The sequence below is a fragment of the Salmo trutta genome, chromosome 23 (genome assembly GCF_901001165.1).
Source record: "Salmo trutta chromosome 23, fSalTru1.1, whole genome shotgun sequence".
Taxonomy (NCBI): domain Eukaryota; kingdom Metazoa; phylum Chordata; class Actinopteri; order Salmoniformes; family Salmonidae; genus Salmo; species Salmo trutta.
In genome coordinates, this window is record NC_042979.1 from 47,813,809 (window position 1) to 47,840,352 (window position 26,544).

A 26,544-nucleotide genomic window follows, 5' to 3' on the forward strand; every position below is an offset into this window, starting at 1 on the left:
TAAACTGCTTTGGTGTAGATTGATAGCCTGATGCTAAACTGCTACAGTGAAGATTGATAGCTTGAGGCTAAACTGCTACAGTGAAGATTGATAGCTTGAGGCTAAACTACTATAGGGTAGATTGATAGCCTGAGGCTAAACTGCTATAGTGTAGATTGATAGCCTGAGGCTAAACTGTTTTGGTGTAGATTGATAGCCTGAGGCTAAACTACTATAGGGTAGATTGATAGCCTGAGGCTAAACTGCTATAGTGTAGATTGATAGCCTGAGGCTAAACTGTTTTGGTGTAGATTGATAGCCTGAGGCTAAACTGCGTTGGTGTAGATTGATAGCTTGAGGCTAAACTGCTATAGTGTAGAGTGATAGCTTGAGGCTAATCTGCTTTGGTGTAGATTGATAGCTTGAGGCTAATCTGCTTTGGTGTAGATTGATAGCCTGAGGCTAAACTACTATAGTGTAGGTTGATAGCCTGTGGCTAAATTACTATAGTGTAGGTTGCTAGGTAACTGAGGCTAAACTACTATAGTGTAGGTTGATAGCCTGATGCTAAACTACTATAGTGTAGGTTGCTAGCCTGATGCTAAACCACTATAGTGTAGGTTGATAGCCTGATGCTAAACTACTATAGTGTAGGTTGATAGCCTGATGCTAAACTACTATAGTGTAGGTTGATAGCCTGATGCTAAACTACTATAGTGTAGGTTGATAGCCTGATGCTAAACTACTATAGTGTAGTTTAGCATCAGGATAAACTGAGGATAAACTACTGTAGTGTCTGTTGCTAGGTCACTGAGGCTAAACTACAGCAGTGTATGTTGCTAGGTTACTGAGGTTACTGTCTGTATTACAGTATGTGCCCCAAATGGCACCCTATTCATCTTATAGTGAACTACTGTTGACCAGACCCAAATGGATAATGCTATAGGCCTCGGTAAAATATAATGCACCATATAGGAAATAGGCAGCCATTTGGGATGCAAAACAGTCCTATAAAATAGTTGATATTGTCAATATGATTTAACCCTAGGTGCCGAATAGTAAGCAGGGTATAAGCTGAAAGCCAAAAACGACGTCCCTGTTCATGACACCCTGTTCTCACAGAGTACTATATAGGGAATAGTCTGTCTATGGACTCTGACGGTGTCCAGTGTGGCTCATTTTGCAGAGCACGGAGCTTACAATGAGAGTTCTGGGAGTTTGATTGTCACTAGGGACCAGTATGAAAAATGTATGAACTCCCTACTGTAAGTTGCTCTGGTGTCTGGGAAAATTTGACATAACTGTCAACCGTAGTGCACTATATAGAGCAGAGGGTGCAAGTTGGGACGTTACCCCTAAAATCCTCTAACACGTCCTCATCGACCATGTTCCTCTCCGCCTGGTCGTCGAGTGACTAGAGTGGGCATCAATATGTCATTAGCATGGGTGAAGCTTTATCTGTGGTGTACTGCACTCATTAAGCTATAATGATTTCCTTTAAACTGTAGGCACAACATTTTCACTACGGGCTAGCCTCTAAACTGACCATTAGTTACTGATAGCTACACATGGAAAGGAAAGGGAAAGGAAGGGATACCTAGTCACAGTTGTCCAACTGAATGTATTCAACTGAAATGTTTCTTCCGCATTTAACCCAACCCCTCTGAATCAGAGACGTGAGGGGGGGGGGGGGGGGGGGGGGGGGGGCTGTCTTAATCGACATCCACGTCTTCGGCGCCCCGGGGAACAGTGGGTTAACTGCCTTATTCAGGGGCTGGTCATTAGTTAGTGATATCTACACATGGATATTAACTAAACTGACCATTAGTTACTGATATCTACACATGGATATTAACTAAACTGACCACTAGTTACTGATAGATATTAACTAAACTGACCAATAGTTAGTGATAGATATTATCTAAACTGACCAATAGTTAGTGATAGATATTATCTAAACTGACCAATAGTTAGTGATAGATATTAACTAAACTGACCATTAGTTAGTGATAGATATGAACTAAACTGACCATTAGTTAGTGATAGATATGAACTAAACTGACCATTAGTTAGTGATAGATATGAACTAAACTGACCATTAGTTACTGATATACACATGGATATTAACTAAACTGACCACTAGTTAGTGATAGTTACACATGGGTAACTATTAGATAACTACTAGAACCATCCCACTTGCAACTATAAAGCATTGAAAGCTATACTGGAAACCATTTACCTTTGTATACGGTAGTATATATGGCAAGTGTTCATGGCAATGATTTATATGTATACACTGAGTATATACTGAGTGTACAAAACATTAGGAACACCTGCACTTTCCATGAGATGGACTGACCAAGTGAATCCAGGTGAAAGCTATGATCCCTTATTGATGTCACCTGTTAAATCAACTTCAGTGTAGATGAAGGCGAGGAGACAGGTTAAAGAAGGATTTTTAAGCCTTGAGACAATTGAGACATGGATTATGTATGTGTGTCATTCAGAGAGTGAATGGACAAGACAAAATATTTAAGTGCCTTTGAACGGGGGTATGGTAGTAGGTGCCAGGCGCATCAGTTTGTGTCGAGAACTGCAACGCTGCTGGTTTTTTCACGCTCAACAGTTTCCCGTTTGTATCAAGAATGGTCCACCACCCAAAGGACATCCAGCGAACTTTACACAACTGTGGGCCAGCATCCCCGTGGAACACGTTCGACACCTTGTAGAGTCCATGACCCGACAGATCCTTTTTGTAAACTCAGTGTATATGGCAAATATTTATCTTGTATTTATGACAGTGTATATATGATACCTGTATATAACAAGTATTTTATTTCAGTGACAAATGCATCATGATATAACTGGGTATACTGTATATCTCTGTCACGTCCTGACCATAGTAAGAGGTTACTTTCTATGGTAGAGTAGGTCAGGGCTTGACAGGGGGGTGTTTTGTGTTTTTCTATGTTTTGTATTTCTATGTTTAAGTTCTAGTTTTTCTATTTCTATGTTGTTGTTTTTTGGGTTGATCTCCAATCGGAGGCAGCTGGTCCTCGTTGTCTCTAATTGGTGATCATATTTAAGTAGGGGTTTTTCTTCCTGGGTTTTTGTTGGGTTATTATATTTTGAGTAGTGTTTGTTTCTCTCTGCGTCACGGTTTGTTGTTTTGTCGATTCAGTTATTTATGTATTTGCAAAGTTTCACGGATTTAATAAAATGTGGAACTACAACCACGGTCTGCTCCTTTCGACAGCCGTGACAACCTCACATATACACTGATGTGTTCTGTACAGTAGAATACGCGTCAACATTGTCCTCAGACAACAGATAATGAAACCAATTACTGTTCCAGTACTGTTTTAACATGCAAACGCTAATAATAAATAGAAATGAAAAATGGCTAGCCTGTCACTGCTCATGTTGAACACACACACACAAACGCAAGCACACACGCACGCAGGAGCACACACACACACACACACACACACACACACACACACACACACACACACACACACACACACACACACACACTGAAAGGAATTAGTAAAATAATGTAAAGATCCTACACAAAATGAACCAATGTGCATCCTGTGGGAGAAGGCATTAGCATGACAAAACCAACAGTGTCTCTGTAACCAACAGTGTCTCTGGCTGTAACCAACAGTGTCTCTGGCTGTAACCAACAGTGTCTCTGTAACCAACAGTGTCTCTGGCTGTAACCAACAGTGTCTCTGGCTGTAACCAACAGTGTCTCTGTAACCAACAGTCTCTCTGGCTGTAACCAACAGTGTCTCTGTAACCAACAGTCTCTCTGGCTGTAACCAACAGTGTCTCTGGCTGTAACCAACAGTCTCTCTGGCTGTAACCAACAGTGTCTCTGGCTGTAACCAACAGTGTCTCTGGCTGTAACCAACAGTGTCTCTGTAACCAACAGTCTCTCTGGCTGTAACCAACAGTGTCTCTGGCTGTAACCAACAGTGTCTCTGTAACCAACAGTGTCTCTGGCTGTAACCAACAGTGTCTCTGGCTGTAACCAACAGTGTCTCTGTAACCAACAGTCTCTCTGGCTGTAACCAACAGTGTCTCTGTAACCAACAGTCTCTCTGGCTGTAACCAACAGTGTCTCTGGCTGTAACCAACAGTCTCTCTGGCTGTAACCAACAGTGTCTCTGGCTGTAACCAACAGTGTCTCTGGCTGTAACCAACAGTGTCTCTGACTGTAACCAACAGTGTCTCTGACTGTAACCAACAGTGTCTCTGTAACCAACAGTGTCTCTGGCTGTAACCAACAGTGTCTCTGTAACCAACAGTGTCTCTGGCTGTAACCAACAGTGTCTCTGACTGTAACCAACAGTGTCTATGTAACCAACAGTGTCTCTGACTGTAACCAACAGTGTCTCTGACTGTAACCAACAGTGTCTCTGGCTGTAACCAACAGTGTCTCTGGCTGTAACCAACAGTGTCTCTGACTGTAACCAACAGTGTATCTGTAACCAACAGTGTCTCTGTCTGTAACCAACAGTGTCTCTGTAACCAACAGTGTCTCTGACTGTAACCAACAGTGTCTCTGACTGTAACCAACAGTGTCTCTGGCTGTACCCAACAGTGTCTCTGTAACCAACAGTGTCTCTGACTGTAACCAACAGTGTCTTTGTAACCAACAGTGTCTCTGTCTGTAACCAACAGTGTCTCTGTAACCAACAGTGTCTCTGACTGTAACCAACAGTGTCTCTGACTGTAACCAACAGTGTCTCTGGCTGTAACCAACAGTGTCTCTGGCTGTAACCAACAGTGTCTCTGTAACCAACAGTGTCTCTGTCTGTAACCAACAGTGTCTCTGTCTGTAACCAACAGTGTCTCTGTAACCAACAGTGCCTCTGTCTGTAACCAACAGTGTCTCTGTAACCAACAGTGTCTCTGTAACCAACAGTGTCTCTGTCTGTAACCAACAGTGTCTCTGTAACCAACAGTGTCTCTGACTGTAACCAACAGTGTCTCTGACTGTAACCAACAGTGTCTCTGGCTGTAACCAACAGTGTCTCTGGCTGTAACCTCTCTGTGTATCAGTGTGTATTCATACCAGGCTGGCTGTAACCACTTTCCTCTCCCATTGAAATGGAAATCTCTCACATCACTCATTTGAATAACCGTTTGGCGTGTGTCTTTCTGAGCGTGCTCCGTGCGCCCGCTAAAGCCTTCCCCCGTGGTGGAACATGATGCGTTCATTACAACCATCCTCCATATAGTGGAGGGGTCCTGTGAGCGTGCTCCGTGCGCCCGCTAAAGCCTTCCCCCGTGCTGGAAAATGAAGCGTTCATTACAACCATCCTCCATATAGTGGAGGGGTCCTGTGGGATGGTGTGTGTGTGTTCATGTGTGTGTGTGTGTTCATGTGTGTGTGTGTGTGTGTATGTGTGTTCATGTGTGTGTGTGTTCATGTGTGTGTGTGTATGTGTGTTCATGTGTGTGTGTGTGTGTGTGTGTTCATGTGTGTGTGTGTTCATGTGTGTATGTGTGTGTGTGTGTGTGTGTGTGTATGTGTGTATGTGTGTGTGTGTGTGTGTTCGTGTGTGTGTGTATGTATGTGTGTGTTCATGTTTGTGTGTGTGTGTGTGTTTGTATGTATGTGTGTGTTCATGTGTGTGTGTGTGTGTGTGTGTGTGTGTGTGTGTGTGTTTGTATGTGTGTGTGTGTGTGTGTGTGTGTGTGTTCATGTGTGTGTGTGTGTGTGTGTTCATGTGTGTATGTGTGTGTGTGTGTGTGTGTGTGTGTATGTGTGTATGTGTGTGTGTGCGTGTGTGTGTGTGTGTTTGTATGTATGTGTGTGTTCATGTGTGTGTGTGTGTGTGTGTGTGTGTGTTTGTATGTATGTATGTGTGTGTGTGTGTGTGTGTGTGTGTGTGTGTGTGTGTGTGTGTGTGTGTGTGTGTTTGTATGTATGTGTGTGTTCATGTGTGTGTGTGTGTGTGTGTGTGTGTGTGTGTGTGTGTCCGTCCTGTGGGACGGTGACAGCCTGCCTAACCGCTGGTGACATTTCAGACGTCCTCTCTCCGTCCTTCCCAGTGGTGCTCAATGCAAATAGGGGTCTTATGACTTATGACAAAGACCCTGATTTCAATTCTGTGTTCCCCAGTAATTATTCAGAATTAATATTAATGACATATTGAGACAGCAACACACTGGATGACACTATATCAATTATTCTGAGAGATTTCAGATTAGGATTATTACAGAGAGACAGAGACAGAGAGAGAGAGACAGATACAGGCAGACAGATACAGGCAGACAGAGAGAGAGAGACAGATAGGCAGACAGAGAGAGAGACAAAGACAGAGAGAGAGACAGGTAGGCAGACAGAGAGAGAGAGAGATAGAGAAAGAGAGAGAGACAGAGAGAGAGAGAGAGAGAGAGAGAGAGAGAGACAGAGAGAGAGACAGAGAGAGAGAGAGAGAGAGAGAGAGAGAGTGAGAGAGAGAGAAAGACAGATACAGGCAGACAGAGAGATAGAGAGAGAAACGGAGAAAGGGAGAGAGAGAGAGAGAGACAGAGACAGAGACAGAGACAGAAACAGAGACAGACAGATACAGGCAGACAGAGAGAGAGAGAGAGAGACAGAGAGACAGAGAGAGAGACAGAGAGACAGAGAGAGAGACAGAGAAAGGGAGAGAGACAGAGAGAGACAGAGATAGAGAGAGAGAGACAGAGAAAGGGAGAGAGACAGAGAGAAAGAGACAGAGAGAGACAGAGAGAGACAGATGTAAACAAACAACAAGTGTGCGGTTAAAATTGGCAAAAAACACATTTCATTCCACAGGGCCGTGAGGTGAGACAGGGATGCAGTTTACGCCCCACCCTCTTCAACATATACACAGTATATCAACAAATTGGCGAGGGCACTGGAACAGTCTGCAGCACCCGGCCTCACCCTACTAGAATCTGAAGTCAAATGTCTACTGTTTGCTGATGATCTGGTGCTTCTGTCCCCAACCAAGGAGGGCCTACAGCAGCACCCAGATCTGTCCCCAACCAAGGAGGTCCTACAGCAGCACCTAGATCTGTCCCCAACCAAGGAGGGTCTACAGCAGCACCTAGATCTGTCCCCAACCAAGGAGGGCCTACAGCAGCACCTAGATCTGTCCCCAACCAAGGAGGGCCTACAGCAGCACCCAGATCTGTCCCCAACCAAGGAGGGCCTACAGCAGCACCTAGATCTGTCCCCAACCAAGGAGGGCCTACAGCAGCACCTAGATCTGTCCCCAACCAAGGAGGGCCTACAGCAGCACCTAGATCTGTCCCCAACCAAGGAGGGCCTACAGCAGCACCTAGATCTGTCCCCAACCAAGGAGGGCCTACAGCAGCACCTAGATCTGTCCCCAACCAAAGAGGGCCTACAGCAGCACCTAGATCTGTCCCCAACCAAGGACGGCCTACAGCAGCACCTAGATCTTCTGCACAGATTCTGTCAGACCTGGGCCCTGACAGACCTGGGCCCTGACAGTAAATCTCAGTAAGACCAAAATAATGGTGTTCCAAAAAAGGTCCAGTAGCCAGGACCACAAATACAAATTCCATCTAGACATCGTTGCCCTAGGCAACCCAAAAAACTATACATACCTCGGCCTAAACATCAGCGCCACAGGTAACTTCCACAAAGCTGTGAACGATCTGAGAGAAGAAGGGCCTTCTATTCCACCAAAAGGAACATAAAATTCGACATGCCAATTAGGATCTGGCTAAAAATACTTGAATCAGTTATAGAACCCACTGCCTTTTATGGTTGTGAGGTCTGGGGTCCGCTCACCAACCAAGAATTCACCAAATGGGACAAACACCAAATTGAGACTCTGCATGCAGAATTCTGCTAAAATATCCTCTGTGTACAAATATCCTCCAAATATTCTCAGTGTAAAACACCAAATAATCCACACAGAGCAGAATTAGACCGATACCCGCTAATGGTCAAAATCCAGAAAAGAGCCTTTAAATTCTACAAGCACCTAAAAGGAAGAGATTCCCAAAACTTCCATAGCAAAGCCATCACCTACAGAGAAATGAACCTGGAGAAGAGTCCCCTAAGCAAGCTGGTCCTGGGGCTCTGTTCACAAACACAAACAGACCCCACAGAGCCCCAGGACAGCAACACAATTAGATCCAACCAAATCATGAGAAAACAAAAAGATAATGACTTGACACTTTGGAAAGAATTTACCCCCCCCCCAAAAACTGAGCAAACTAGAATACTATTTGGTCAGAAAACGTGACCACTGTGACCCAAAATTAACGAAAGATTTTAACTATGTTGATCTTGCAAGTTTTTTTTAACTTAATGGTTATGTGTCCAGGTCATCTAAATTAACCTGTAATGTTTTCTTCCTCAGTATTTTTCTCCTTTGTTTTCATCACTCTTTACAAAAACAAATTCACAATTTTCCCAATTAATTGTTTGACAACAACCTTTGGCAAAGTTGTTGGCTCATCTGCGTTGTTGAATCCATGGCTCCAAAACCTTAATTTCCTGAGTCTTGAGTTCACGTTGATATTACGTTGATGACCTTTAACCCTTCACGGTCTTGATACTGATGTCTGACATGGCACCCTTTGTCACGTTCTGACCAGTAAAGGGGTAATTTGTCATTGTAGTATGGTCAGGGGGGTGTTTGTTTTGTGTGTTTTAGGGGGTTTTGGGTTCTAGGAGATTTTGGTTCTAGTTTTCTATTTCTAGGTTTCTTTTTCTATGTGTGGCCAAGTATGGTTTCCAATTAGAGGCAGGTGTCTTTCGTTGTCTCTGATTGGAAGCCATACTTAGGCAGCCTGTTTTTCCTGTGTTTTTGTGGGTAGTTGTTTTTCGTATAGCCTATGTGCCTTACGGAACTGTTTATTGTCGGTTTGTTTTTGTTTAAGTGTTCACTTTATTTAAATATTAAAAGAAGATGATCACTTTACCCGCTGCGCTTTGGTCCTCCTTCATCGACGCTTACGACACCCTTTTCCCACCATATTTACTGCATTACTTTTTGGCATTATATGCCCTGGTCCAAAAAATAGTGCACTATATAGGGAATAGGTTGCCATTTTAGATGCTGCCGACCTAATTCATTTACTGCACTAGAATGTCAACATGGTTTAGGAACCAGGAGAAATAGTGAATAAACTGGGTTATACTGGGATACAGAAATTGATTGAATAATCATCCGTAATCCAATGTGACACGTTACTGACTGTGAAGCTGTGATGGTAATGCTGTCACTGTTTCTACCACTACTGACCTCGGAGCACCTGACCTCAGAACACCTGACCTCAGGACACCTGACCTCTGGATACTACTGACCTCAGAGCACCTGACCTCAGAACACCTGACCTCTGGATACTACTGACCTCAGAGCACCTGACCTCAGAACACCTGACCTCTGGATACTACTGACCTCAGAACACCTGACCTCAGGACACCTGACCTCTGGATACTACTGACCTCAGAGCACCTTAGAGATTAGAGTCCAAAATGACCCACTGTTCATTTCCAGAATCCTTGAAACAAATCCTGGATTACAGGATTATTTAGTGAAATACAGGATTTGTTTAGTTGGATATATCTTTTTTTATTTTTTTTAAAATCGGTCATTCATAAAACAGAGTGTTAATCTTGATCGTTAGCATCTGCTAGCCTAGCTGCACTGTAAACAACGACTTTGTTTCAGACAGACTTCTGAAAGGCTCACAGTTCGCACACATTTTACAGGATTTTGTTTACTACATCACAATAAATAAAAAATATATAAAAACTCATAATTCATGCCATCATTTCCAGATCTGAGCAAACGATCAATCACTAAATTTGTGCTTCTGCCTTAATTGTTCTTTCAGGTTTTTTAGACTGAATGTCTGTAAATGCATTTTGTGAAAATTGCTGATATAAATATGGCTTTATAAGTTCGATTTGATATTTGACCAAAGTAAAAAAAGAAAAAAAAAAAAGAATGTGTGATGATAGGTTCAGATGGTGCTCGAGTCACTTTGCATTTTTTCTCCATCTACCATTTCATAGGTCACTCATTGAAATGAGTCAGCTTTCCTCGGAAATCAGGATATAATGCCAGTACAATTGAACAATTGAGGTCTGGTGTCATCTGTATTGGATGGAGGCTTGGCTTCGCTGGGTCTGCGAGCTGCAGGGGTGTTGGCAGCGCGTTAAATGTTTGCTTACATGCTGAAAATAATTCTGTGGGTTTGTAATTAATCACCATTGACCCCCCGCCACTAATCAGGGGCTTGATGGGGCTAAGCCACGACGCTAAACCACAATTACTGTCTCCAGACTAACGAGATGCTTCACAGCATTAACAATCAAACTAGGAACAATGTATTTTCAAGAAAGAAAAGAGAGAGGGAGGGAGAGAGAGGGAGAGAGAGAGGGAGAAAGAGGGAGAGGGAGAGAGAGGGAGGGAGAGAGAGAGAAAGGGGGGAGAGAGAGAGAGAGAAAGAAAGAGAGAGAGAGCGAGGGAAAGAAAGAGAGAGAGAGCGAGGGAGAGAGAGAGAGGGAGAGAGAGGGGAGAAAGGGATGAAGGAAAGAGTTAGAGAGAGACAGAGAGAGAGGGGGAGAGAGATGGGGAGGAAATAGTTAAAGAGAGAGATAATGTGTGTGTGTGTGTGTGTGTGTGTGTGTGTAGAGTGACTGAACCCTGTCAATAATGACTGACTGAGTAGTGCGTAGGTCTTTGTACTGTAGTGCCAATCCATGCACGGACCAGGAGTAATGTACACAATTACAAATATCATCACCACAACATCCACACAGTGGTCTCCCAGTGATAACCCAAATGGCACCCTAATCCTCATATATCCCTGGTCAAATGTAGTGCACTATAAAGGGAACAGGATGTGGTTAGGGATCCAGCCTGAGCCATTGACATTGTCTTTGTTAAATTAATTGGGCTGCTAAAAACCCTAATGAGGCTCAATGAAGTCATTATTATAGAAAATAACAAACATTCATTATCCTAATCATGGACACTAAGGCTGATTCTAAAATGGCGCCCTAACCCCTATATCTCTGATCGAGCCCTGGTCAACACTAGTGCACTACATTGGGAATAGGATTTCAGCTAGGACACCACTGTACGTTTCATTGGTCTGCATTCATTCTGCGCGCGCGCGCACACACACACACACACACACACACACACACACACACACACACACACACACACACACACACACACACACACACACACACACACGGCCCAACACATCAGCTCATAGCCTTTAATGTGGAAAACATTATAAATATCATAGCCTGGATTCGAACCCAGGGACTGTAGTGACACCTCTGTGCCTTAGACCGCTGCGCCACTCGGAAGCTCCACGATCGTCACAAAGGGTTCCATTTGAGAGGAATAACGAGGTTATGGTTATGCTGCTTACTGCAGCGGTAATAGCACGTCTGGGTTAAAGCCGTCTGTTTTAAAAAAATATATATATTTATTTATTTCACCTTTATTTAACTAGATAGGCCAGTTGAGAACAAGTTCTCATTTGTAACTGCGACCTGGATCCATGGTCCATGGTAAATCTAGGTAGGTAAAACACTCCATACAAACATAATAAAGGCCTATATGAGAGAGCATGGCACGGTGTACATATTAGGACATACATGTTAGTCGCCGCATGAGTCTCTACCGTACAGATAATGCTAATCTCTTGGGTTGATAAGATTTTTCACCTCAATGTCGAATTCTAAAAACACTAAACCAGCATGCTCCATGAGTATACTCGCTGTAAGAGGTCCCAGGTCCATGAGTATACTCGCTGTAAGAGGTCCCAGGTCCATGATGGTACTCACTGTAAGAGGTCCCAGGTCCATGATGGTACTCACTGTGAGGTCCCAGGTCCATGATGGTACTCACTGTAATAGGTCCCAGGTCCATGATGGTACTCACTGTAATAGGTCCCAGGTCCATGATGGTACTCACTGTAAGAGGTCCCAGGTCCATGATGATACTCGCTGTAAGAGGTCCCAGGTCCATGATGGTTATTGATGAAAGAGGTCCCAGGTCCATGATGATACTCAATGTAAGAGGTCCCAGGTCCATGAAGGTACTCCCTGTAAGAGGTCCCAGGTCCATGATGGTACTCACTGTAAGAGGTCCCAGGTCCATGGTGGTACTCACTGTAAGAGGTCCCAGGTCCATGATGGTTATTGATGAAAGAGGTCCCAGGTCCATGATGGTACTCGCTGTAAGAGGTCCCAGGTCCATGATGGTACTCACTGTAAGAGGTCCCAGGTCCATGATGGTACTCACTGTAAGAGGTCCCAGGTCCATGATGGTTATTGATGAAAGAGGTCCCAGGTCCATGATGGTACTCACTGTATGAGGTCCCAGGTCCATGATGTTTATCACTGACCTTAGCATCATACTGTAGGTCTAAATTGTATTGTACAAATTCTCAGAATAACAGACTTACACTCCTCAAGGGGCATGAGGAGTGTAGAGGTCAATATATCTTCCAAGACACAGTTTAGCAGTGTATAATCTACCACTATAAAATAACCGGCCAGACGTTCTCCAGGAACACAGAATAAAAACATTTATTTGTTGTTGTTACAAACTTCAGAGAGAAACTTGAAGGTACTTTCACAGTTAATTAAAGATTACGCTTGTTAAGCTGTCCTGCTTGACGATTAGCTTTTTCAGATTCCTTTAAGACACCTTATTCAAAATGTTTTCGATCAATTTGTTTGCAGGAATCCCAAAGTCCCAAACTCTGAGTTAGTGGCATACGTGAGAATCATTATTTGAACAACATTAACACATAGTTATTCATAGCTTAATTATTTAAAATTAGATGAACTCATACAGGTTGAAAATGAACTGGTGCAACACATATCTGATTAATTATAAACCTAGATGTACAATGATTAGATTACAACTAATCTAAAATGAATTTAATGCACAGCTATATTCACAGATACCTCATGTCACTGTAACACTCTTCTTCGTCTGAAGATATAGAGAAATCGTCGTCGAAGAAAGTGGACCAATGCGCAGCGGGGTTATGTGTACTCATCTTTTTATTATGGATAAGAAGAAGAACCAAAATAAACACGTACACAAAGAAAACACAACAACTATTCACATGCTGGTAAGGCACAAGGCTATACACAGAACAATCTCCCACAAAGCACTCAACAAACACATACATATATATAGGACTCTCAATCAGAGGCAACTAGAAAACACCTGCCTCCAATTGAGAGTCCAACCCCAATTAACAAAACATAGAAATACAAAAGACTAGACAGAACATAGAAATACACTAACATAGAACAGTGCCCCAAAACCCCCAGAATACATAAATCCAATACCCTACTAAACAAACCACCACCCCGAACCACATAAAACAAATACCCTCTGCCACGTCCTGACCAAACTACAATAACAAATAACCCCTATTACTGGTCAGGACGTGACAGTCACGTCCTGATCAGTAAAGGGGTATTTTATTATTGTAGTTTGGTCAGGACGTGGCAGGGGGTGTTTGTTTAGAGTGTCTCGGGGTTTGTTGGTCTATGTGCTTCTGTAAGAGTGGGTGTTTGTTTAGTGTCTCGAGGCTTGTTGGTCTATGTGCTTAAGTAAGAGGGGTGTTTGTTTAGAGTGTTCCGGGGGTTTTGGTCTATGTTCTATGTTACTGTATTTCTATGTTCAGTCTAGTCTATCTATTTCTATGTTTAGTTCATTGGATTGACCTTCAATTGGAAGCAGCTGTTCCTCGTTGCCTCTGATTGAAGGTCCTATGTATAGGGGTGTTTGTGCTATGGGGGTTTGTGGGTAGTTGTCTCCTGTTTTGTGTCTGTGCACCTGACAGGACTGTTTAGTGTCGTTCGTTGTTTTGTATACGTGATTTGTTTGTTTTTCCTTCTTTTGATTTAATAAAGAAGATGAGTATTCACGTTCCCGCTGCACCTTGGTCCAATCCTTACGACGCCCGTTAAACCTCACACACACAATCCATGATATAATTAGCAGCTTTAAGGATTATTTAAGCAGCGATGTAATGACTCTAACCCGTCTAATTTAAAGGGTATTTCCACCACTTTTCAACCTCATATTCATCATCTGCAGCATCATCCCAGTGTCTACATGTGAGAAAAGGGTACGTTTCTATGATCTGTGGTTAAAAAGAGAAGAAGAAAAGTCCATAGAAAAGAAACAGTGATTTTTATTTTTTTAAACCTGCAATGAGTCTCTGTCCAGAGGGAGAGTATGATCTGCCTCCCCACGTCACTGCGAATGTCATTGTGTTTGAAAATCAACTTTTTTGTAAAAATTTTAATATACCTTTTAACTCTTGATGATGTCATCGGGTAGTACTTTGAAACGTTTTAATATTTTTTTTTTCTCTCGACAGAATGTGTGAAATGCGCCGTTTTTACATATGTTGACATGGGTATTGTTCTGGAGACGATGAGGATGAAAAGAGACTTTAAAAAAATAAATACACTGCCTCCAGCTGCTTAGTTACAGCCTGTCTGCTTCCCAAATGGACCAATAGGGAAAAACATTGGTTTCTGGTCAATATTAGTGCACTACATAGAGAATAGGGTGTGATTTGGAACAGCCATAATTCACAGCAACAGTAGCAAGTCCAGCTGCAGGTGATTTCAGGGCCAGTAGCTAGTCCAGCTACAGATGATTTCAGGGCCAGTAGCTAGTCCAGCTACAGATGATTTCAGGGCCAGTAGCTAGTCCAGCTACAGATGATTTCAGGGCCAGTAGCTAGTCCAGCTACAGATGATTTCAGGTCCCAGTAAAGTAAATTAAGCCACTAATGACGTTTTGTTCTCCTTGTCCTGTTTGAGATGAACCAGACTACATTCACAACACAAATAATCACCATAAGTGTTGTTCAGTCATCTGCCACATGACCTATCCTTCACTGAGAGGGAGCTGCTATCCTGGTTCTCAGGCACGCATACACACTCACCACACACACACACACACACACACACACACACACACACACACACACACACACACACACACACACACACACACACACACACACACACACACACACACACACACACACACCTTGTAAACTCAACCCCCATGTGTATGGCCCAATAACAGATGTTATAGCTATATTAGATGTACTGTAGGTGCTTCCTGCCTTCTCTTTACTACCTGTTCCTCTAGGGTGTTAGAGATAATACAACACTCCTAGACTATAAGGTTGCCTCCCAAATGGACGCCTATTCCCCACACGGTCTACCAGAGTCTTGGTCAATATAGGGTATATGGTGCCTTATGAGATGCAGAGTTTAAGTCCCTAGTGGTGTGCATGGCGTTCACAGTCAGAGCGGGATGTACTGCACGCATGTGGATAGACTGTTGAAAATGGACTTGACATAATTACCGTACTCAGTTTCAGCTGAAGATCAGATTTTAAATCCCTGGAAAAGGTTAAATGGGGGAAGGAGGTAAGGGATGGAAATAGAATATTTTACAGATCGAGAAAGATAGAGAGAGACAGAGATCGAGAGAGAGACGGATATCGAGAGAGAGACGGATATCGAGAGAGAGACGGATATCGAGAGAGACGGATATCGAGAGAGAGACGGAGATCGAGAGAGACGGAGATCGAGAGAGACGGATATCGAGAGAGAGACGGAGATCGAGAGAGAGACGGATATCGAGAGAGAGAGAGAGAGACAGAGATCGAGAGAAACAGAGACATACAGAGCGAGAGAAAGAGAGAGAGTCAGAAAGAGAGAAAAAAATGGAGAGAGAGAGGATGGTTCCTATGCTTGCGGTCACTACCCACTGTCAATCAACAGTGAGGGTTTCCACCAAAGGAACAGTGAGTTTAGCGTGGATCGATGGCTACTGTATCGTGACAACTTGTAACACATCATAAACGAAGAGCAGCTTTCTGGGTAATCTTAAGCGTGTGCTTGTCACATCGCCATGCTGACTGACTGACAGATAGAAGTATAAATCCCAAAGCTACCCAGCCACCATATGGGGGGGGGGATAAGGGAGAGCTAACGGGGGAACATAGCGTGCAAAGATCATCAGCTCCGCTACGGCGTCTCAAATGGCACCCTATTCCCTATATAGTGCACTACTTTAGAACAGGGTAGTGCACTATATAGGGAAATAGGATGCCATTTTGGGACACACACACACTACTTTTGGCTTCAGAACAGACTGACCCGCTGTTACCATACACCCTGCTGTGCTTTCTGCATTAACAGGCTTAAAGAAAGCATTGTCTCGACGTAGTGCATTCTCTGAATCATCTCTGTATGAAAGCCATTTCAACAAATGAGATGCGAATGCTTGTGATTGTGTATTTTTTATCTTCATATAACAAGGCAAGTCAATTAAGAACAAATTCTTATTTTCAATGACAGCCTACCAGGTTAACTGCCTTGTTCAGTGGGCAGAACAACAGATTTGTACCTTGTCAGCTCGGGGATTTGAACTTGCTACTTTTTGGTTACTAGTACTAACGCTCTAACCACTAGGCTACCTTGCCGAAGGCAATATGTTCACGCTCAACATTATAAAGAAAACAAAAGATCCCATCTTTAGTAATACATTAAAGCTGGGCATTAAGCAGCACTGCTCCTTATCAGTGTTACATCCTCACAGACAACAGCTATAGGAAGTGTTGAACATTGTATGAAAGAATCTGCCCATTTACTACCGGCTTGTGTACAGCCCTCCCACACAATGTCTCTGTTTGTGTTGCTTAGTAAATTACGTGTGAGGATATTGGAATCAGTTTGTCTCTGTGATTTGTATTTGTATTTATTATGGATCACCATTAGCTGCTGCCAAAGCAGAAGTTATTCTTCCTGGGGTCCAGCAACATTAAGGCATTTTATACCATTTTAAAAACATTACAATACATTCACAGATTTCAGGCCCCTACTTCACCACTATCACATATCTACAGTACTAAATCCATGTGTGTCACGGGCGTCGTAAGGATAGGACCAAGGCGCAGCGGGTAAAGTGCTCATACTTAATTTATTTAAAGAAAACACTTAAACAAAATAAACGTACGATGAAAAACAGTTCCATAAGGCTCCCAGGCTATACAGAAAATAACCACCACCAAAACACAAGTGAAACAACATCAACTAAATATGGCCTCCAATTAGAGACAACAACAACCAGCTGCCTCTAACTGGAGGTCATGCCCAAAAACCAACATAGAAATAGAAAAACTAGATTTAACCATAGATATAGAACAAAAATCAAAAACAAACGCCCTGACCATACTATAACGACAAATAACCCCTTTTACTGGTCAGGATGTGTGTGTGTGTGTGTGTGTGTGTGTGTGTGTGTGTGTGTGTGTGTGTGTGTGTGTGTGTGTGTGTGTGTGTGTGTGTGTGTGTTGCTTCACAGTCCCCGTTGTTCCATAAGGTGTATTTTTATCTCTTTTTTAAATCTGATTCTACTGCTGCATCAGTTACTTGATGTGGAATAGAGTTCCATGTAGTCATGTCTCTATGTAGTACTGTGCGCCTCCCATAGTCTGTTCTGGACTTGGGGACTGTGAAGAGACCTCTGGTGGCATGTCTTGTGGGTTATGGATGGGTGTCTGAGCTGTGTGCCAGTAGTTTAGACAGACAGCTCGGTGCATTACAACATGTCAATACCTCTCATAAATACAAGTAGGGATGAAGTCATTCTCTCCTCCACTTTGAGCCAGGAGAGATTGATATGCATATTATTAATGTTAGCTCTCTGTGTACATCCAAGGGCCAGCCGTGCTGCCCTGTTCTGAGACAATTGCAATTTTCCTAAGTCCTTTTTTGTGGCACCTGATCACACGACTGAACAGTAGTCAAGGTGCGATAAAACTAGGGCCTGTAGGACCTGCCTTGTTGATAGTGTTGTTAAGAAGGTAGAAACTAGGGCCTGTAGGACCTGCCTTGTTGATAGTGTTGTTAAGAAGGTAGAAACTAGAGCCTGTAGGACCTGCCTTGTTGATAGTGTTGTTAAGAAGGTAGAAACTAGAGCCTGTAGGACCTGCCTTGTTGATAGTGTTGTTAAGAAGGTAGAAACTAGGGCCTGTAGGACCTGCCTTGTTGATAGTGTTGTTAAGAAGGTAGAAACTAGGGCCTGTAGGACCTGCCTTGTTGATAGTGTTGTTAAGAAGGTAGAAACTAGGGCCTGTAGGACCTGCCTTGTTGATAGTGTTGTTAAGAATGTAGAAACTAGGGCCTGTAGGACCTGCCTTGTTGATAGTGTTGTTAAGAAGGTAGAGCCGCGCTTTATTATGGACAGACTTCTCCCCATCTTAGCTACTGTTGTATCAATATGTTGTGAACAGGACAGTTTACAATCCAGGGTTACGCCAAGTAGTTTAGTTTCCTCAACTTGCTCAATTTCCGCATTATTTATTACAATATTTAATTTAGTGAGTTACCGCACACGTCCCCCCCTTTTCAAAACCACCACCTGTTCAATTGCATATTGACTATGGATCAACTGATCAAGTAAATTGATCAGTTGTTATATTGATCAGACTATAATACAATCTGTTTGGACAACATAGCTTCATTTTGTAATCGTATATACACGGCGTCTACAAAGCATTATAAATGCTTTCCTAATGTTGAGTTTAACCCCTCAGAACAGCCTCAATTCATCAGGACATGGACTCTACAAGGTGTCAAGTGTTCCACAGGGATGCTGGTCCATGTTGACTCCAATGCTTCCCACAGTTGTGTCAAGTTGGCTGGATGTCCTTTGGGTGGATGGACCATTCTTGATACACACAGGAAACGGTTGAGCGTGAAAAACCCAGCAGCGTTGCGGTTGTTGACACAAACCGGTGCGTCTGTCACCTACTACCATACCCCCGTTTAAAGACACTTAAATATTTGGTCTTGTCCATTCACCCTCTAAATGACACACATACGCAATCCATGTCTCAATTGTTTCAAGACTTAAAAATCCTTCTTTAACGTTCTACTCCAGTTGGCTAAATCAGGGTCACCCAGTGTTTCTGGGTAATCTTAAACACATCTACTTTGAAACACAAGTATACATCTCACACACAAGCTTATGGGCTGAAAGAAAAGAAGACACTTGTACCATGTCAGATATACAGTTGAGATGTATTACATTTAGAGTCCCACTACTACACTTTTTATACATCACAGAAAACTGAATTATAACAAAACTGTTTGACATAGAAACACTTTTTTTATTTTTTATTATGTTTATGAATTATGAAATGATGAGAAATATGAATAATATTCCACCCATGAGGCCACTCGGTCATTTGACTTCAGGAAAGGACTACCCTGTCTCCTCCCCTTCATCTACTGTCTGCTGATTGAAGTGGATTTAACAGGTGACATCATTAAGGGATTATAGCTTCCACCTGGATTCACCTGGTCAGTCCATGTCATGGAAAGAGCTGGTGTTCCTAATGTTTTGTACACTCAGTGTACATCTAAGCCAGTCATGTTTGGCGTATAAATGTCTCAAATTAGCAGATGTTTCTAAACTCTTTCATAATAAAAAGTTAACAGTTTTATATTTAGATCGTATGATTTAAAAAAAGCATCAGTCACTGAGTTTGATGTGTCTGTTTAGAAAACTAAACTAATCGTGGTGAGGTAAAACATTGTCTCAGGCTACGGAAAGCCGTTAGGGTCTTTGCGTGTTTTCGTGGAAGAAAATTGTTTGCATACATCAATCAGCTAGCAAGCTTTTGTTTTTTAACCAGCACTGTCCCAGAGCTTGGGGAAGTGTGTCTGCACTCGTGCGGCAGCGGCAGGTGCGCGAGACAAAACTTTACCGATATTTCATAGCATACTTATCACTAAATCGCTGTGACATACAAAATACGAGTGATAGTGTAATCAATATCTAATAACTACGTAATAACAACGCCATAACAATGGCATTTTTTATTTTTTATTTTGCGTGTCAAAAAAGATACACGACAAATAACACTATTTGACGAGTCAAAAAGTGTTATTTGATGTATCAAAAATTGCTATTAAACATGAACTGAGTTCCTTCCAACCTAACAGAAGATATTCAAATGGATGTCAAGATTCTGGAATCGTCAGACTCCATCGTCTGATGGGCGCTGCATTCTGATAGCTGGATAGAGTGACGTGGGTGAAAGCAGAGAGGCGAGAGAACGAGGCATTGCAAAACTTCATTTGAAGATCTCTCTCTAAGGAGTATTTCCACTCATCTGCAAACTTCATTTGAAGATTTCTCTCCAAGGAGTATTTCCACTCATCTGCAAACTTCATTTGATCAAGTGAGGTCTGCCGAAGCATTTCCCGAGTTTGGATCAAACTTTCAAGGGTAGGCAATTTTTTGTTAACTTGCTGTGCTGTTATGAAATAGCTGTTCTTTGAGTGACGTATTGATACTCACACATCTTGACTATACCGTATCAATATTTTAGAACCATTCTGAATATCACATTAAAGTACATCCTTGTGTCACGACTTCCGCCGAAGTCGGTCCCTCTCCTTGTTCGGGCGGCGTTCGGCGGTCGAAGTCGCCGACCTTCAAGCCATCGCTGATCCTCTTTTCATTTTCCATTGGTTTTGTCTTGTCTTCCATCACACCTGGTTCCAATCCCATCAATTACATGTTGTGTATTTAACCCTCTGTTTCCCCCTCATTGTCCTTGACGGTGACTGTTTTTTTGTAAGCTATGTGCCAGATATGTTCTGGTGTGCGACGGGTTTTGAACCCACTTGAATTATTTTGTATATTTTGTTTTTCGGAGTTTTTGAGCACTTATTAAACTGCTCCGTTTTATACCAAGTTCGATCTCCTGACTTCCCTGCCACACCTTCAGAATAAAATACTATAAAATATTGTCGGTGTAACGAGGGTCGTCTAAAGGAGACCAAAATGCAGCGTGTGAAGTGCTCATATTTACTTTTAATGAAAACACTTTGCAAAATAACAAAACGACCAACAACAGTCCCATCAGGTACAAACAACGAAACGGAAAACAACTACCTACAACCCCAAAGGAAAAACAGGCTGCCTAAGTATGGCTTCCAATCAGAGACAACGAAAGACACCTGTCTCTGATTGGAAACCATACCCGGCCAAAACATGAAAACCAACACATAGAAATAGACAACTACAACTACCTACAACCCCAAAGGAAAAACAGGCTGCCTAAGTATGGCTTCCAATCAGAGACAACGAAAGACACCTGTCTCTGATTGGAAACCATACCCGGCCAAAACATGAAAACCAACACATAGAAATAGACAACTACAACAAACCCACATAGAAACAGAAAACCCACAATACCTACAAAACAAACCCCCCCTGCCACGCCCTGACCCTTCTACTATGGCAAATGACCTCTTTCACTGGTCAGGACGTGACAGTCAGATTAAATGTTATTGTCATGATATTGATGTTATACCAGATCAAGTAGTTTATATTTTGTCAGATTAAATGTCTAATCTAGGTCAGCCAAAATCCTAAACAAAGTTATGATTGTCATGTAGTTCATTTTGTCAGGAAAAATGGCAGTCAAAAATTGTGTTCAGGTGTTCAGAGTTTTGGCTGGCAGTTCCTCAGGAGGGTTGTGGACTGAAACTATAAAATTTTCCACTGACTTGATACCGCGATGGAGAAGAGACATGGACAGAGAGACACCTGTAGAAGATGTGGCTCTGTTTGTTAGTTTGTGTGTTTGTGTGCTTCTGTGTGCCAGTGGGGATAGGTTCCCACCGGGCGACGAGTGGGACACACTTACCGAGGACGGACAGCTCGCAGGAAGCGGTGATGTTCTGGTTCTTGTTCAACGCCACGCAGCTGTAGGAGCCTGAGTCGTCGTCCGTTACACTGCTGATCAGGAGGTTACTGCCACCCAGCAGGGAGTACTTCTTAGACCTGCAGAAGCACAGATGACGAATCAAAGACATAAAACCAAGAAAAACAGGCATTTGTACACAACAAAAGAAGCTCTGCGCCCTGTGATAATGTGTATTCAACTTCCAGATATCTCTCAGAAACCATGCAATATCTTACAGTACAGTAGTTAGTGATATACATTGGATAGAAAAAGTAGGTGAACCCTTTGTAATTACCTGGATTTCTGCATAAATTTGGCATAAAATTGCATCTGATCTTCATCTAAGTCACTACAATAGACAAACACAGTGTGCTTAAACTAATAACACACACATTATTGTATTTTTCTTGTCTATATTGAATACATAATTTAAACATTCACAGTGTAGGTTGGAAAAAGTATGTGAACCCCTAGGCTAATGACTTTTCCAAAAGCTAATTGGAGTCAGGAGTCAGCTAACCTGGAGTCCAATCAATGAGATGAGATTGGAGATGTTAATTAGAGCTGCCTTGCCCTATAAAAAACTCTCACAAAATGTGAGTTTGCTATTCACAAGAAGCATTGCCTGATATGAGCAATGCCTTGAACAAAAGAGATCTCAGAAGACCTAAGATTAAGAATTATTGACTTGCATAGAGCTGGAAAGGGTTACAAAAGTATCTCTAAAAGCCTTCATGTTCATCAGTCCACGGTAAGACAAATTGTCTATAAATGGAGAAAGTTCAACACTGTTGCTACTCTCCCTAAGAGTGTCCGTCCTGCAAAAATTACTGCAAGAGCACAGCACAGAATGCTCAATGAGGTTAAGAAGAATCCTAGAGTTTCAGCTAAAGACTTACAGAAATCTCTGGAACATGCTAACATCTCTGTCGACGAGTCTTCGATACGTAAAACACTAAACAAGAATGGTGTTCATGGGAGGACACCACTGAAGAAGCCACTGCTGTCCAAAAAAAACATTGCTGCACGTCTGAAGTTCACAAAAGAGCACCTGGATGTTCCACAGCGCTACTAGCAAAATATTCTGTGGACAGATGAAACTAAAGTTGAGTTGTTTGGAAGGAACACACAACACTATGTGTGGAGAAAAAAAGGAGCAGCACACCAACATAAAAACCGAAGTTGGGTGATGTAACAGGACAACGACCCAAAACATAGAAGTAAATAAAGTGGTCCAAAATTCCTCCTGACCGTTGCGCAGGTCTGATCCGCAATTATAGAAAACATTTGGTTCAAATAAAATAAAATAAAATGTTATTTGTCACATGCGCTGTGAAATGCTTAATACAACAGGTGTAGACCTCACAGTGAAATGCTTACTTAAAATCCCTTAACCAACAATGCAGTTTTAAGAAAATCCCCCCCCCCCCAAAGTAAGAGATTAGAATAACAAATAATTAAATAACAATAGTGAGGCTATATACAGGGGGTACCGGTACAGAGTCAATGTGGAGGCTATATACAGGGGGTACCGGTACAGAGTCAATGTGGAGACTATATACAGGGTGTTACGGTACAGAGTCAATGTGGAGGCTATATACAGGGGGTACCGGTACAGAGTCTATGTGGAGGCTGTATACAGGGGGTATCGGTACAGAGTCAATGTGGAGGCTATATTAAAGTGACTATGCATAGATAATAACAGAGAGTAGCAGCAGCTATCTGGGGGGGGGGGGGCAGTCTGGTCTTGGAAGCCATTTGATTAGCTGTTCAGGAGGCTTCGGGGTAGAATCTATTTAGGAGCCTCTTGGACCTAGACTTGGTGCTCCGGGTACCGCTTGCCGTGCGGTAGCAGAGAGAACAGTCTATGACAAGTTGGCTGGAGTCTTTGACAATTGTTAGGTCCTTCCTCTGACACCGCCTGGTATAGTGGTCCTGAATGGCAGGAAGCTTGGCCCCGGTGATGTACTGGGCCTTACGCACTACCCTCTGTAGTGCCTTGCGGTCGGAAGCTGAGCAGTTGTCATACCAGGCAGTAATGCAACCCATCAGGATGCTTTCGATGGTGCAGCTGTAAAACCATTTGAGGATCTAAGGACCCATGCCAAATCTTTTTTCTCCTGAGGGGGAATAGGTTTTGTTGTGCCCTCTTCACGACTGTCTTGATGTGCTTGTGATGTGGACGCCAATGAACTTGAAGCTCTCAAACTGCTCCACTACAGCCCCGTCGATGAGAATGGTGGCTTGCTCGGTCCTCATTTTCCTGTATCCACAATCATCTCCTTTGTCTTGCTGACGTTGAGGGAGAGGTTGTTGTCCTTGTACCACACTGCCAGGTCTCTAACCTCCTCCCTATAGGCTGTCTCGTCATTATCTGTGATCAGGCCTATCACTGTTGTGTCATCAGCAAACTTAATGATGGTGTTGGAGTCGTGCCTGGCCGTGCAGTCATGAGTGAACAGGGAGTACAGGAGGGGGCTGAACACGCACCCCTGAGGGGCCCCCGTGTTGAGGATCAGCGTGGCGGATATGTTGTTACCTACCCTTACCACCTGGGGGCGGCCCATCAGGAAGTCCAAAATCCAGTTGCAGAGGGAGGTGTTTAGTCCCAGGGTCCTTAGTTTAGTGATGAGCTTTGAGGGTACTATGATGAGTTTATTGCTGCCGAAGGAGGGTTCACATACTTTTCCCACCTTAATGTTTACACAGTGTTTTCAATAAAGACATGAAAACGCATAATTGTTTGTGTCTTATACGTTTAATCAGACTGTGTTTGTCTATTGTTGTGACTTAGATGAAGAGCAGATCAAATTTTATGACCAATTTATTACAGAAATCCAGGTAAATTCCAAATATACTTTTTCTTGCCACTGTAACCATGACAAAAATTACATGTAACTCCAACTCATACCCAGCATGCAAAACTATCTGTAATGTCGTCATTTGTACCAGCTTTTCCTGGCTGGGTAGTGGTTTGATATTGCTCTACTCATCACACATCAGAAGTCTTGTGGAAAAGAAAAGGTGGATTGTATTTCCTATATAGTACACAACACCCTACGGGCCCTAGTTGAAAAATAGCTAGTAAATAGAGTGCCATTTGGGACGGAATCAAGGAGCTATTCACCTGCTCTGTATCCTCTCAGCTCCTCTCATCCAGTGGAAGGCGGGGGTGGGGAACCCCGAGGCTGAACACTCCAACACGGCATCTCTCCCCAAGAGGGAGGTGACTCTCTGGGGCTTCTGGAGGAACAGAAGGCTCCTGGTGGTTCCGGGTTCTGGAGGTTACAGATAGTCAGACAGAGAGACAAAGAGAGAGAGAGAGAGAGAGAGAGAGAGAGCGAGAGAGAGACAGAGAGCGAGAGAGGCAGAGCGAGAGAGAGACAGAGAGCGAGAGAGGCAGAGAGAGAGAGAGGCAGAGAGAGAGAGAGACAGAGAGCGAGAGAGGCAGAGAGAGAGAGAGAGAGAGAGGCAGAGAGAGAGAGAGAGAGAGAGAGACAGAGAGCGAGAGAGAGGCAGAGAGAGAGAGAGCGAGAGAGAGAGAGAGAGACAGAGAGAGAGAGAGAGAGGCAGAGAGAGAGAGAGAGGCAGAGAGGGCAGAGAGAGAGAGAGAGAGAGAGAGAGAGACAAAGGCCAACATCAAACACTGCTCTTATCTGGTTGACAGAGCGATGAGTGAGTAGGAGCCACATTTAGGCTTTACTTTGGAAGATGAACCAGTGCAAGAGGTTGACCTAATAGCTGTTTAAACTAATGCCTGATTAAAATAGTAGTTGGATATCAAAGTTAACCCTTGTGTGGTGTTTGGGTCTGAGGGCAATACAAGTTTGGAAAAGTGTGTGTGTGTGTGTGCAGGTGAAAACAAGTAAAAATGAAACAAAAAGGTCGATAAGCAGCTTAGGGAATTTAGGGGCTGCTGCCCCTGTCAGGCAGTATATACCGTCTAAACCTGCAAAATATGGAATCAAGAGCTGGGCCGTCTGTGATGCTGCTTCCTCATATGTGTGGAACTTGCGAGTGTATACGGGGAAGCCAGATGGAGGAGTCCCTGAGAAGAACCAAGGGATACGGGTTGTCCTGGACGTGACACAGGGACTCCGTAGCCCACAACATCACATGCAATATCTTTTTTACTTCTCACAAGCTGGGACAGTATCTCCTCAAGAGGAAGCTGATGATGGTAGGAACAGCATGAAAAAACAAGCCAGAGCTCCCACCTCAGCTGTTGAATACACAGAAAAATGCCTATCAATTCAGGTTTGTGTTCACAGCCGAAACGTCCCTAGTGTCCTACATCCCAAAGAAAGGCAACAATGTGAGTACGCTGCATGATGGGAGAATCTGTAGCCAGGAACGTTAAAAACCAGAAATCATAATGGATTATAATGCCACAAAAGGAGACAAGCTGGTGACTGTCACTTGTGACATTCTTCAACATCTTGGACATCTTGGCGTACAATGCGTTTGTCATCTGGATGGAGTTGAACCCAGACTGGAACAGAGGCAGCTCTTTCTCCAGGAGCCGGGCAAGGCATTGGTAAGATTTCAAATCAACAGGAGGTAACATATCACACAGACCCCAGCTCAGGGCGGCAGGTAGCCTAGCGGTTAGAGCGTTGGGCCAGTAACCAGCAGGTAGCCTAGCGGTTAGAGCGTTGGGCCAGTAACCAGCAGGTAGCCTAGCGGTTAGAGCGTTGGGCCAGTAACCAGCAGGTAGCCTAGTGGTTAGAGCGTTGGGCC

The 26,544-nt window shown here is 43.2% G+C and overlaps 1 protein-coding gene across 1 annotated transcript in view; it reads right to left on the reverse strand.

The window, feature by feature from the left end:
- Positions 1-26,544, reverse strand: part of LOC115159833 (netrin receptor DCC) — a 257,441-nt gene that overhangs the window by 216,031 nt on the left and 14,866 nt on the right. The window contains exons 3-4 of the mRNA XM_029709887.1: positions 24,932-25,082; positions 21,766-21,902 (exon numbers count right to left, since the gene is read on the reverse strand). Coding sequence (XP_029565747.1) covers positions 21,766-21,902; positions 24,932-25,082 — 288 coding nt within the window. The remainder of the gene's footprint in view (positions 1-21,765; positions 21,903-24,931; positions 25,083-26,544) is intronic.